Source organism: Cydia fagiglandana, chromosome 10, assembly GCF_963556715.1.
Source record: "Cydia fagiglandana chromosome 10, ilCydFagi1.1, whole genome shotgun sequence".
Classification (NCBI taxonomy): Eukaryota; Metazoa; Arthropoda; class Insecta; order Lepidoptera; family Tortricidae; genus Cydia; species Cydia fagiglandana.
In genome coordinates, this window is record NC_085941.1 from 19,239,109 (window position 1) to 19,254,013 (window position 14,905).

Below are 14,905 nucleotides of genomic sequence, written 5' to 3' on the forward strand. Positions count from 1 at the left end.
TCGGGAGTGGTCAGTACTTGGATGGGTGACCGTTTTTTTTTTTGCTTTTTTTTGTTTTTTTTTTGCATTATGGTACGGAACCCTTCGTGCGCGAGTCCGACTCGCACTTGCCCGGTTTTTTTTATTAGGTTTTTTTTTTCTTAATTACTTGACCCAGCTGCTTTTGTCAGTGATTGCCTGATTGGTAATACAAGCCTCACTCTGGCAACTATAATTTACTACAACTTGGCAACTATTGCGGTTTGCCATAAGCCGCGCGTGGCGCTGTCGCCACCTAGCGGCCATATCTGTGCTGATCATAACAGACGCGTTTTGTTAGAGAGTGAGTCTTCTGTACTTAGTACTATCATTTATTCTGTGCTATAATACTCACGATCATAAGCTAATTGGGCGTTTTCTAAAATAAATATTGAAAACCGGATTCTTTCAAATCTGGACGTTTTTGGGCTCATGCTACTCAGAATCGACAGCATTCTCCATCCCACCATTAAAAAAGATGTCCCAAAATGTCCATTCCATTAAGTCACGTTTTTGTATGAAATTTTTTTTCACTTGTATGTGCGTGACGTAATGGAACGTACAATTTTCATACGAATTTTTGGGACATTTTATTTTATCATCAGAATTAATATGCTAGTGATTCTGAGTTGAAAGAACCCAAAAAGACCAGGATCTGTGAGAATCAGCTTTTCGATATTTATTTTAGAAAACGCCCAATTATTTTCTTTCCGTACCTCTTTCTACCCTCTCCGCTCTGATATTACTGTTACAAAACTTGGAATATATCATCCTCAGACACATTTTTACACAATTTCCGCGGAAGCGCAAAGTGCACTCTCTATTGATATATCAAATTACCACAGATAAAAAACAGGCACCGTGGAAACTAGAACAATTTGATTTGAGAACGCCGCCATTTCTCACACAGAAATACGCTTTCACCATATTGCATCTTCTTAAATTAAGTTCGAAATTTTGTCCTCTATTTTCTTCTCGGTAAGGTTAATTGTTTATGGTATCATGTTTGTTATGAGATACAATGTTGTGGAAGTAATGGTTATCTCCCTATAGACAGGGTGTGACAGGTTTGACGTGTGTTCAGATTGTTTACATTATTGCGTGGGGAACGATAGAGTTATTTTAGTTGAGATGGAGGTTTGTTATTTGAGGAAACAAAATAGTGGCATGAGAATTTCGAGAATCGCAACTGGATTTGATATTGGTTTGATATATCAGGTTACTTGCGTCTTCGGGGTTACATAAATTACTTCACAAGAATTTCATTATTTTTTTAACGAACGATTTATCATTGTAAAAACCGATATTTAGAAACTTCGAATACAAGAAAATTAAAACAATGTGACGTCACAAAGTTTGTACCCCCCCTCGCCTTGTAATAATATGTTACATTTTCTTGATCCCCTCCCTTCGCCTAAACGTTTGACGTCATTTTAATGGATGACCAAATATAAAAACCGAAAATATCATCAAAATAATCTTGACACATTTGGACAAAAATGTTTCAAAAAAATTTGGTGTCCTCACAAATCACTTTACTTACCGGGATTCAAATCCAGGACCATCAGCTTTATAAAAAGTGTATTGAACAGTCGATATCAGATATATCAGAGTGGCTAAGGCACTCACAGATATCTGAACACGCCTCTATTGTTTGGACGTTAGAGTGCGTGTTCAGATATTGTGAACACCTTGGCCGTTCCGATATATCTGATGTTTTTACATTAGCCCCTCATCATAAATGCAATTAACCTGAACTAGGAGTTACTCTATATTCATAAATTCATATTACAAAGAACTTCAGTATTCCCTAGACAAAGGATCCAGTCCGGATGCAAGTTTAATGCAGTCCGAGTGCTGCGCCCGGGGTGTGGCGCGGCCTTTATTTAAGGCAACTGTCTGACTGGCGGCGGGAAAGCGACAAGCAATCACCTTATTGATCCGACGCTAGCCTTTGCGGTTGGTGTGTATCAATAATTTTTCGAGAATTTTTACTTACATATTATATTATCTTAAGTATTAAATACCTATTTTGTTTCTTACTTAACCCATATATGCCCATGAGGTCGTTTTCGACCCACAGAATTAAATTCATTCTACTCATTAAAATTAGTGTGAGAGTCAGCCTGTAACCTCAAGGAGCTCAGACCAAAAACTAATTCTAGGTATACAGTGTGGAAAGATAAGTCGGGCTCTGGAGGGAAACTACCTTAAATCCTTAAGCTGGCTCATTTTACTTAAAGGAGACATTCCTTTATTTTTAAAAAGAAACAAAACTGCAATAAAAGTTTTTATCTTTTTTTCTTCAATTTGGCTTGTCTAAAAAATCTTGAGTACTAAATATTAGATTTTATGGATATTTTGTACGACAGACGAGTGTAAGACATAATGTTTCTTGGAGAAATGTTATCAATAACATTAACTGTAACGACTAGTAGAATAAAATTGCGAGATTTTTTTTTTCTCATTTTGTGTCGGTTCGAGTCCCGGGCGAGGCAAGCGTGTTTTAGAAAATCTTTGAATGCAGTTTTGTTTCTTTTTAAAAATAAAGGAATGTCTCCTTTAAGTAAAATGAGCCAGCTTAAGGATTTAAGGTAGTTTCCCTCCAAGGCCCGATTTATCTTTCCACACTGTATAATGTATGGGCTAATACTCGTAGAATACCCATGATTAAATCATAGTGTATAATGTATATGTCGCAGTCGCAGGTATTTTGTAAGAATCCGCCGTTTACGAACGGCGTCGTCAATTTACAAACGGCTTCACGTTTGTAAATTGCCGAAGGCAAATTGTTAGTGCGCTCAATAGTGCCAACGTAAACGTGATAGTTGTCTACCATGGCTGTTTTATATATATTATATTAATTTTAAAACCCCTTACTGCATATAATAAAAAATATTTGTTGAAATTTGAACTTTAATGGCTGCCAATAGAGTTAAATATCATATCCGCCATATATGGCTTCGTATGCGGTAAGGGGTTACCACACCTAGTGGTGGTGGTGTGGTAACCTCACGCGAGTTTTAACCGTGTTCCCACTTCTTTGACCCACAGTAGTGGGTCCACGGGTATTTTTTTGCCTGCGTTATAATTGGATAAAAGTGTTGTGTATATTAATAGTGTATGTTTGTTTGTTACAGATGGCATGGCGCGGTGACGCATGATGAGACTGCCGCTCGCCGCGCTGTTGCGGCTGCTGCTTATTGCTGGTAACACATTATATCTTATTATGATGATGATGAATTTTATGTTAAACCTACCTCTGGCAACAAGACACGCAGTATAGAGGGTGTAGAGCAAGGGTCTCCCCAGATATATCGACGCGCATTCGACAAAAGCCGATAAGCTTTATATCCGCGCAATAAGAGCGAAAAAGCCGTCGACGCGTCGGTAGGCGCCGGCCGATGCGACCCGAGCCAGAGGGCCTACCGCGAACCACGTTCGACATGTTGCCTCTCTGTTGCACTTGTAACTTCCTACGTAAGAGTGACCGGGAGGCAACACATCGAACGTGGTTCGCGGTAGGCCCTCAGACGACGACTTTTTCGCTGATCCCGCCTGGAGTAAATGCGTTAATGTTAATCCTTTTCTCTTTTGCTTAATATAAGCGAATCGAATCCAAATGAAATGTCGCTGAATAAAACGTGTCGACATTTGAACATTAGTCGTTAATGAAGAGTCCCGGTCATTGTCCAAAAGGAGTGGCATTCTGATTTTAAATAACTGATATTGATTAGATTAGATTAGATGATTTATTTTATGAAAGACAATTACATAATAAGTTTGCATTGATGTCAAAAATATAAGAATTTCTATCATGATCGTCAAAGTAAAATAAAATAAAAATAAAAATGAAATCTAGATGGCATTTTTAGGGTTCCGTACCCAAAGGGTAAAACGGGACCCTATTACTAAGACCCCGCTGTCCGTCCGTCCGTCTGTCACCATCAAGCTGTATCTCACGAACCGTGACAGTTTGTATTTGATTTGAGATGATGTATTTCTGTTGCCGCTATAACAACAAATACTAAAAAGTACGGAACCCTCGGTGGGCGAGTCCCACTCGCACTTGTCCGGTTTTTTTATAAATTCGAACGCAGCTTTAATCTGGTTCAGGCCGGATCGAGCCGGTAATGCGATAAATAACTGTCGATTGAAAAGTCAATTAACGGGACAAATAAAACGATTTTGTCGCTAACGACTCCAGTAATTAGTTCCTGGATTATGAGATTTATTAGGTATAGGTATTTACGTGTTCGATGTCTTTATAAAAAAAATCTCAAAAATGCGTGAAAATATTGTCTTTTCGTACATGGAAAGGGTAAGCGCATGACGAAAATTTGAATTTTCGTATGGCATTGCTGACCTAGTTCGTATGTTTCCGTCAAAACGATGGAAAATAATTACGCAGTACATCTGTACTCTACACCGTGTTTTTTTTGATTTCCGTTAATTTCAAGGGTGCATTCCTGAGCTTAAATTGAGTAACTTTCTCAAAGACACCGATGTTCTAATTAACTCCATTTCGGAGATAATCACTAATTTATTTTTTTCCTATAAGGCCTGTACTTTTCTTCCTACAAGCGTGTACACTTGCCTTAGGGCTGGTTTACATATTGGTTAGTGTTAAGAATGAGTTCATACATTTGCTACTAAACTTGAGTACAATCTCGGTCGAAATGACATTGATATGTCACAGATTTCAATTGTTTGGTTGAGTTAAATGTAATGCCCGTGTTACAACAACGTTATATGCTACATTTAATTACTTTTTAAACTTAATTTTTTCTTTAAAAAAAAGCAAAAAATATTTTTTTTTTGAAAATTAACTATGCCAATTAGTTCACTTAAACGTTCTTAACCATACCCCGAAGTTAACGGAATTCAATAAAAACACGGTGTATAATACGTTAAAAAATCCGTCTCAACCAACTGGAAAAATCTGAATAATTTAAAACGTACCTACACGCTGGACTCGCTACCGCCTGCAGCTATGCGACTGCACAACTGCTGTAGAGTTCCTTTTGTTTCCAATTTTCATTGTAAATTCCGTATAAATGTTTTTAACTTGGATATAAATATTGTTATTTTGGATAAATGAAATTTGTTATTAAGGTTCTCAATTTTATTTATGACAAAACACGAAACCCTTTTGGATAGCGAAATATTTGACGGAATCCCAAATAAAAAAAAATCGTTCGTCACTGTTGACCAGACATAGAAGAGCTGGTTTTTTTACAAGTATTTTCGCGGAGGCCCCACAGAGGCTTTATTATACCAACGACCAGTCGTCATATCATGCAGAATCTGATTTATTTATTTATTTATTTATATGGTTTATTCGCAGTAATATGGTTACATAGTATGGTGGTCTTAAATAGGTACAAAATTGTTCTACATATTACGCCTTTTCTGGCGTGCGAATATCGAATGAAGAACTTAAAATTAAAGGACTAAATCTATCATGCAACTAACTTAACTAATACAGTGTGGAAGTCTAATAGGGCGAATCTCTTAACGGTGGTTAGTATAGGACAAAGTAAAGGTAATTAAATAACATTTACTTAAAGTTGCAACAGTAATTTTGTCCATACAAAATAATTCAGCCCGCAATGTAATGCAAACACACTCACGTTAAACGCTCGTTGACAGTTACTTTCAAAAACTCCTATTGCGTATGTAATGTCATTAACTGTCATGAGTGGGTAAATAATAAATAAGTATGATGTTTTTTATCTGACGAAATTACTACCTAGTTTAAAATCAAATTACATCAAAAAATCTTATTAAAGCAATCATTTATTTTAATAACGACCCATTGAAATTACAACTGAAATGTACTGAAGTTCCTGAAATACTTACCTAAAGAAAACCAACTAAAAGAGACAACTAAAAAACACAATTTACAACAATACAAATTCTGAGAAACCGGAGTTTAGTTTTGCCCCCTCCACCCTTCCAGTTACGGGCAATCCTTCGCGAGCTCGCTGTATCGCGTTTACAATAATTACTCGAGCGTTTCTTGGTACAACCCGATGAGGGAATCGCTCTCTGTACACACTAGCGCTCGATGACCATTTTGTAGTGTTTCACCGTAAATTAAAATCATGTCCATTAATTCAGGAGCAGTAAAAGTTGTTAAACGAGGCATTTTTATAACATACGATTACTTTTGAATCGAAAGACTGACATTGTCAAATCAGAGTTGAGATAAAATAAGAAACTTGCAATTCCACCAAAGAGTTTGCCACGTTTTCACACAATGTACCAAGTTTTGTGGTGTTTAAACGGTTTAGTTAATTCTCGAAATAATTTTGGTAATAACTGTACAACTATTAGGCGGGCCGCATGTTTATTTTCCGCCATTCTGGTATAAAAAATCAGGCAAATTAAATACGAAATGAATGTATCCACAATAATCACTTATGAGATACTGATATTAAATGAATTTTCAAAAAAGGTGTGCTATCAAAGGTGCTTGTCTATTGCTCAGATTAGAAATAATTACGTCAAGTGCTGTCATCGTGAGTCGTGACTGATTAAAATGAAGTCAGTTTCTTGTTGATAAACATGATAAATAAATAAGATTTAATATCTTTTAACACGCCTAGTAGTACTTTTATCTACCAAAATAACTACAAAACATTAAACGCAGTGTAATGTTAACATGTATTGTGAATAATTCCTCCAGATAGGTAAGTTTGTAAATGCTATTGTTGTATTGCTAATGAACATTTGACTTTTCGGTACCGCAACCATGTGTTTACAGTACATTGCTGCTGAGAAATTTAAAAAAAATTAATTATGGGGTCGTAATGAACTGTAACTTAAAAAAACCTTTTACTTCATGATTACAGTAATGAATACTATGTCCGATTTCATTTATCGCCCGTATAAGACTTCCACACTGTATATTACAGAGTCTTCTTTGTAAGCAAAGAACTCGTTTATTGAGTAAAATACTCTATGAGTAAGCCATTGGTGGAGCTGAGCTTTGAATTTATTCAAGTGCAAGTTACGTAGATTACTAGGCAGTTGATTAAGTATATACTTTGATGGCCATAATGTAGGCGTTCCTTCTACAGTAATACAGATTTGTTTTTGGTAACACTAATTTGCCCTCATTATGTACACGTTGTATTCTGTCTCTAACTTTAGGAAATAGTTCTGGGTTTACTTTCACAAATATTGCTAATTGCTTTATGTACAGACACGCTAAAGTGAGCAGTTTTAATCTCCCGAATAGAGGCTTGCAGGAGTCTGTTATATAGGCACCACAAATAGCTCTTACACATTTTTTTGTAAAATAAACAATTTGTTTACATGGGCTGAGTTTGATGATAGGATCGTGGAAAAATCTACGAAAATCTTGAACTATAATTAGGGTCATATACGTTCGCATCTTTCTTGTAAACATCGCAATTTAAGGGAACCTATTTAAAGCTAACTATTACGCGACACCTTTACAGACGGGTTACATTTTTACAGTAGGTACTTGACACTCAAATAGGAAAAAACGGGATATCTTTACCAGAGTCGATAAATTTGATTGTAATTTCCACAGAAGCCTTTTTATAAGGTGTTCGGACTTGTTCGCATCTTTCCTGTAGACATCGCAAATTTAAAGGAACCTAAAGCTATTCAGCAAAGGTATAGCCATTAATAGTATCCGGGCGATAACCTATTCTCCTAGGAACCGAGAAGCCACAAAAACGCCAGACAGGGCGTGCCGTAGACACATAAATACAACTATGAACCTTCAAGTACTATGCTGACTTATTAGTTCTAACTTTGTGGGAAAGTATTAGCAGACATATTTAGTTGGTAGGTATTTTGTTAAATTCAATACCTTGGACACATATCATATAATTACCGTAAAATGGGGTGAGTTGGGTGAAATTTGACTTTCAAACCTCGATAAAATTTTATTTTTACTAGTGAAAACTGAATGGTGTATAGAATAAGTGGTTCGGACGTTTGTATTTTAGTTTGTATTTTATTTTGGGTAATTCCATTTCATAACTTTGACGATAAAGAGGAAAACCCACCTCACCCCGTAGTGCCTCGTATTTGGGGTGAGAGGGTTTTTCATACAAAGGTGATTTTGGAAGATTGTTGGATCGATTTTTTTTTATTATGCGCATTACTATAGCCCCATTTTAAATTGGAATACATTATTTTTGTAGCAGTAGTCTTAAAATCCCTTCTCACCCCCCTCTCAAACCATCTCTCCCCATTCATAACCCTCCCCGCGAAACCTACTCACCCCGTTTTACGGTATAGTTCTTTTTTTAGCGTTAGAAAGAAGGTAAGCAATCTTGACATGTCTTTTAATTGAAAAATGCTTTTTAAAAATCAGTAACTATTACTTATGGAAGTAGAAGAATATAAATGATCGTATTAGATTCATAATTGTCACATATTTGCTGTGACTTATTTTTAAAACGTGTGTTCCAATAAAAATACTATATGAACCTTCAAGTACCTACTATGTTGACTTATATTCGTCCTAACTTAAGAAAGTAGAAAAGTATGTCTGCTAATATTTAGAGTTAAATTCAGCACCTCGGACACAGATCATATAACACTAATCCTCGGATAAGTTGATAATGAGAATTGAGTATAGCTAAAAAACTTAGCACCTCCATTTCAATGTATTGTATCTATTTTCTTTCAATCAATCACATCATTTAATTTTATCCTAAAATATTTACAAATTCACCCCATCAGAACATCGTAAAATTAACTACCAAACACATAACCCCCCATTACCAGTCGGCAAAAATACCAAGCAGACATCTTGATTATGCAAACACAAAACAATGAAAAGAAAACCAGTATCCCTAGACCCTTGATAATCAAAACTCTAGCAAAATGTTCATAAGATATTGAAGTTTAATACTGCTTCAGGGGTCTTTGTATTTTGGGGATGGCAACTCGGTAGACACATCAATTATAAAGGTTTATACAAATAGTGATGTGATGTTTCCATTTTATATTACTGAATATACTGACGTTAAAGGTACCGTTGCTGCAGTAATGTGAACGGTACCTGAAATCGGGTTTTTTTTATTTCGCCCTGTTTTAGATAGGTTGTTCTGATTTGTCTACTTCCTTTTTAAGCAGTGTTCATTACTCAAAGATTTTCAGGAAGACATCTCTTCTTAGCCACAAAACTGACGGTTTTGTACCACTATGTATGTAGTCTATAATTTTTATTCAATAAATATAAAATAAGACATTTATTCATGATGACACGTATCGGTATATGGTTATTTCTTCCGCGCCGCACAGTACCGCTTCGCATTCGCGTAACGATTTCTCACGTAGAACACTGCCATAGGAATCAAAGGTTTGCTTATTCCGCGCCGCACCGCACTGCTGCTTTGCGTTTGCGTCTCGACCGCCCCACGTAGGACACCGCGTCAAATACACAGTACCTATACCTATAGATACAATAAACAGGTAACCTCACAAAAATGTATCCAACTCAGTTTAATACTGGATTAGAAACCAGCACTGAGGTTGTGACATGGTCACATTTTTATCGCCTGTCACCATACCTGTCACGTTCTAACAAGTATGTAAGTGCAAAAGTGACTGGTAAAGTGACAGGCGATAAAAAATACTACCATACTACCGCCGCTTTGACTAAAAATTTTTTTGCAAATTATAATGTTGACCGTAAAATTTCTGAACTCGGATATTCGGTACATCCCTACATTACAGCCGCGTCAGTACAGTTTGCTAATCCATAGCATATATTATATATTATATGCTTAACAAATATGAGATTAAGATGAGCTCGTATAAGGAAGCCGAGTATTTACTGAGTGAGGCAGATAATGATCATATATTATCAAGAAACTCTTTGAAACGGGTGCCGTTCAATTATATTACTGTCTGCCGAGGTTTTCTTAATTATTATACATGCCGAACTTTTCTTACGAAGTGACACTGTGAGGTTATTCAAAAAAGCGGATTAAGTTCGAAGTTCGAGTCGGACTATCGATATCGCACCGAGGGTTTCGTACACATTTACCTATGTTAATAGTTCGATTCCCGATCATCTATCGAAAAGTTTAGAGTCCGCCTATTTAAGCTAACTTTTTACAGCATTTTTTTTTTTTTTTTTTTTTTATAATAAACTGATCGGCGATTGGCTCTAGTCACACCTGATGGAAAGTGAAGACAGAGCCTAAGATGTAGCTCACCGGTTCAGTAATAGCCTATTCACTCTAGCTTTAAAGAGACCGAGGTCATATTTTTCAGGGAATACAGATGCCGGGAGCGCATTCCATTCCTTAGCCGTCCTTACCAAAAAAGACGAGGCAAATCGTTTTGTGCGGACAAATGGAATACTAACCACGAACGGGTGCATTCGCTCCCCGCGCCTGGATGTCCGATGATGGAAAGGGGATGGTGGGATCAGGTCATGCAGCTCTTGTGCGCACTCTCCAGAATGTATCCGATAGAACACCGATAGACATGCGACTCTTCGGCGATGATCGAGGCTCTGTAACTTCGATTTGACAGCTGGGTCATCGCCTAAAAGTCTATGAGCCCGGCGCTCTATTGAGTCCAGGGCCGCCAGCTGATACTTGGCGGAACCGTCCCAAAGGTGGCAGCAGTATTCCATGCACGAACGGACCTGTGCTTGGTATAAGGAGAGAAGCTGACTCGGCGTGAAGTACCGCCTCACCTTAAATAGGACACCAAGTTTCTTGGCAGCAGTTTTAGCCCTGGATTCAATAGTCGACCCGAAGTTTAGGTTCGATTTTAGGCTTAGACCAAGAAGCTCAAGACGGTTGGTCACGGGAAGGGACACATTCCGGAAAGTGGGAGCCAAGGTGAACTGGCTCCGTTTTGCGGTGAATAGGCACGCCTGTGTTTTGGTGGCGTTGAATCCAACCAAGTTGGCCTCGCCCCATTCGGACACGGCTTCCAAGGACAAATTCAACCGCTCCACCATGGTCTCTCTAAGGGTTTCGATGTCACCTACACTGGCTCTCGCGTTAGAAAGGTATCTCTCTGCAACCGTGCTGTCATCCGCATACCCAAAGATACCAGGCTTGAGCAGATCGTTGATGTGCAGCAGAAAGAGGGTTGCAGAGAGGACTGAGCCCTGAGGCACCCCGGCGTTAATAGCCAGAAGATCAGACGAGCATCCATCAAGGACAACTCGAATAGATCGGCCCCTCAGGAAGTCAGTGATCCAGAAGCGCAGGCCAGTGGAGATCCCATACGCGGATAGCTTGCTTATTAGGCTGTCGTGCCAGACTCTGTCAAATGCCTTGGAAATGTCGAGGGACACGGCGATAGCTTCGCCATGTCTCTCGATGGCCTCGCCCCAAAGGTGAGTGGCATAAATCAGAAGGTCCCCGGTAGACCGGTTTCGGCGAAAACCGTATTGCCGATCACTGAGGAGATCGTTACCTTCGAGGTATGCCAGGAGCTTGGTGTTCAATACACGCTCCATAATCTTGCAGAGTATGGAGGTGATCGCGATGGGCCGATAATTTGACGGGTCAGCACGACTACCTTTTTTCGGTACAGGCTGTACGTTTGCAAGCTTCCACGACTCGGGGACTCGACCCGACCTCAGGGAGAGACGATACAGGCGTGTTAATATCGGGGACAACTCAGGCGCACAAGTTTTCAACACAATTGCTGGAACTCCGTCAGGACCACTAGCTTTGTTTGCATTAACCCCTTACTGCATGTAATTAAACATATTTGTTGAAATTTGAACCTTAATAGCTGTCTGTAGAGTTAAATATCATATCCGCCAATATATAATATGCTAGCACGAGCGAGATGCATAGAGTAGTTACTTACGATACACGTGCGAAAAAGTAGGGAATTCGCAACGAGTATAAATTAAAAATTAAAACCGGGCCGAAGGGAGTGTCATAAATTGCGAATTACCTATTTGCGCATGATTTCTAAGTTTTATGGTACAAATTGACCTATAAATTTTCGACATAGGCACGTATTGTGCTAATTACCGCTCTAGGTACTTACTGTAAAGTAAGTTACGTACACGCTAACAAATATGCCAGTATTATATCAGTCTGTCGTATTGGAACTGCAAGATATTCACAAGAGACAACAAGTACTAGATCCATTCTAGATACATTATAGTTTAGATATGAACTAGTTCTCTTTTGCAGCGCAATTCGGGCAACCAATGTCACTTTTACGTTAGATAGAGTAAGATATCTATTAGATGTGAATTGGATCTCTAAGTCATATCCTGTGGAAATCGAAGAGTATCTCCAGAATCGCGCAAATGTCAAATTTGACAGGTTAGATCTTAAACATATCGTTATCGTATCTTGGTGATGTCTAAAAGATATCGAATAGATATCTATTTCAAAATCCGAATCGGACCCAGTGACAATTGCTTTTAGGTAACAATGTGTAAAAATTATAAATGTTTAAATTAGTCTCATGATTCATGAAGTCATGATACTTCAAAAACAGCTGAAACTTTGACCGTTTAATATAATAAAAGCCTCGTTTGACCAGCAAAAGTTGGGGCTAAACAAAATTGATGTCTATTATGGACGGAACTTACGGTAGTTTGCTCATAGTTACACAATAAAACCCATTTGTCCAAGTAAGGCAAAGTTTGGTAAGGAAAAACTTACTGAGGACATTAATATAGAGTTAGTATGAGAAGAAAAAATAATAAAAGTATGTTAACTTGCACAAAGTTTGCCGAGTGAATGCTTTAATGAAATATTAAAGAGGCAATGCCCGAGTAAGACTCTGAAACAAAAACGCATCGTTAAGGTTATATTCGGATGGCGAATGCAACAGTGTTAAGGTACCGTTTGGATTCAGACTACACCAGCATTCCAAATGTCATTAAATGGATCTTGCTGCCCGATTTATTGAATTTGCGGCAGCAATGCTGAGGCGTCCGACACTCGTTTTCTATAGAAAACAACACGTGATCAACGATCACCTGTTATAGAAAATGAAATGATAGTTATATCGTTATAATATGCAGCCTTATTTGAGTTGTACCTATACTAAAGTAGGTACCTGAGGACGCTAGGCACGGATTATTTCGTACATGGACCCACTTACCATTTCATATCTCTATCATCCTTTAGTTATAAAGCTGAGTTAGCAAAACTAATTAGCACCCCTGCATACTGGTACATATTTGTTAGTAATTGTACGTGTGTCACACCTCTGTAATACTTAATCAAAGACAGTTTCAACTAGGTGGTAGAAGTGTCTGGAACCCTTGAATTATTCATGAATTAGACGTAAATAGAACAACATTAAACACCGGTTACTTAGTCTCTAGAATTCAAGATACTGTTTAATGGGTAAGGTACTATACAATATTAGGACGTGTTTAGTGCTTGTCATTAAGTGCTTTGCACTAATGACGAATGAAATAGGTACGAAACAAGCAGGTTTACTCACTAATTACTCGTACTCTCATTGCAATACCTACTAAAGCATTGACAAATTAAATTCTAGATTGCTACACTCAACATGACAGAGATCAAGTATGCTGCTTAACTCGTGCATTTCATTTCAGTGATAGTTAGTAGATCTTTAAAATGCTTATTAGATACTCATACATTATTTCGTATTGGTAGCTACATAGGTATATTTATGTGTCCGATGCGTCTGCCTCACACCTGCCAGACATCTGACGGATGCATATAATATATCTCTAGCCGTTTTGATCAACACAATTCATAATGATTCTTTTTTTCCTAGGTGGCGCTAACTTCGTGAACCCGTACGCCAGCGACGAGCCAGACCTAACCCAAGTATGGCTAGAGCTCCCCACCTCCCCCGTCGCCCTGGGCGGCGACGTCCACGTCCACGTCCACGGCGCGTCCACGCCGCTGCGCCTGCGCCTCGCGCGCGACGACGACGACGGACGACTGCTATTGGCTGTTATGCCATTAGCGTTAGACGCTGAAGGCCGCATGACGCTCCCGTGCGGCTACTTCACCCGAGGTGGAACCTACTACGTTGAGCTTTTAGCGGACAATTTTGTGAATGATTATGATAACAATAGTGTTAGTGATGATAGAGTAATAAGAGATGCGAAATTGAATGATAAACAAGTGAACAGTGAAGTGTCTAATGATGGTAATAGTGATAAAGACAAAAGAGAAGTGAATAGTAAAGAAAACTATGATAATAAAGGCGATGATGAAGTTAAAAGAGACTTAAATAATAAAGGAATCAGTAAAACAAATAAGAGAGTAAAAAGAGAAGAAAGTGAAGGTAGAATAGTGGAAACTGAAGATGGAGTGGTCAAATCGTGGAGTTTCGATGTGCTTTGGCCGTCAGCGAAGTTAGATGTGACTCCGGAGCAAATACAGACGTATCCGGAGAGGCAGGTGACAGCGATATTGGAGTTCCCCAAGGTGATGTGTGCTCCGTTGCTGCAAAGTGCGGATTTCTGGCTGGAGCTGCTGTATTGTGGACATTCGAGTGGAGGAGCTGTGCTGTGCGATGGGAAGAACACCAGCTCTCACGCGCACGTTTTGTATTCTGAACAGGTAACAATAATTTACTTATTCTTGCTTTACTTATATATTTTTCTTTCACTTCCTACTTCTCTGTATGTCTTATGATAGATAGGACATATGGAGAAGTATTAAGGATGTACTAAATAGTTTTATTATGACTCAGCTTTCAACTTTGTCATTTGCTTCTTTAGGTTAGTATCCGTATTTAGTCAAGAAATCCTTTAAATTTTGCCATGCTCGTCTGTCTGTCCATACGTATGCAGTTTAGCTGAGTATCTTTTATTACTAACTACAAAGCCGTATTTTAGCATTCCTTCCGGACCCTAATGATGTATTTTCTTGGCATCGAATAAAAAACATGTTCATCCATC

The 14,905-nt window shown here is 38.3% G+C and overlaps 1 protein-coding gene and 1 long non-coding RNA gene across 2 annotated transcripts in view; both read left to right on the forward strand.

Annotated features, from left to right (window-relative positions):
• LOC134668017 (uncharacterized) overlaps window positions 1-14,905 on the forward strand; it is a 153,373-nt gene that overhangs the window by 100,152 nt on the left and 38,316 nt on the right. The gene's annotated exons all lie outside the window — the stretch shown is intronic.
• Window positions 1-14,905, forward strand: part of LOC134668013 (uncharacterized) — a 127,297-nt gene that overhangs the window by 74,076 nt on the left and 38,316 nt on the right. Inside the window, exons 2-3 of the mRNA XM_063525454.1 lie at window positions 3,159-3,227; window positions 13,768-14,564. Coding sequence (XP_063381524.1) covers window positions 3,179-3,227; window positions 13,768-14,564 — 846 coding nt within the window. The 5' untranslated portion in view covers window positions 3,159-3,178. The remainder of the gene's footprint in view (window positions 1-3,158; window positions 3,228-13,767; window positions 14,565-14,905) is intronic.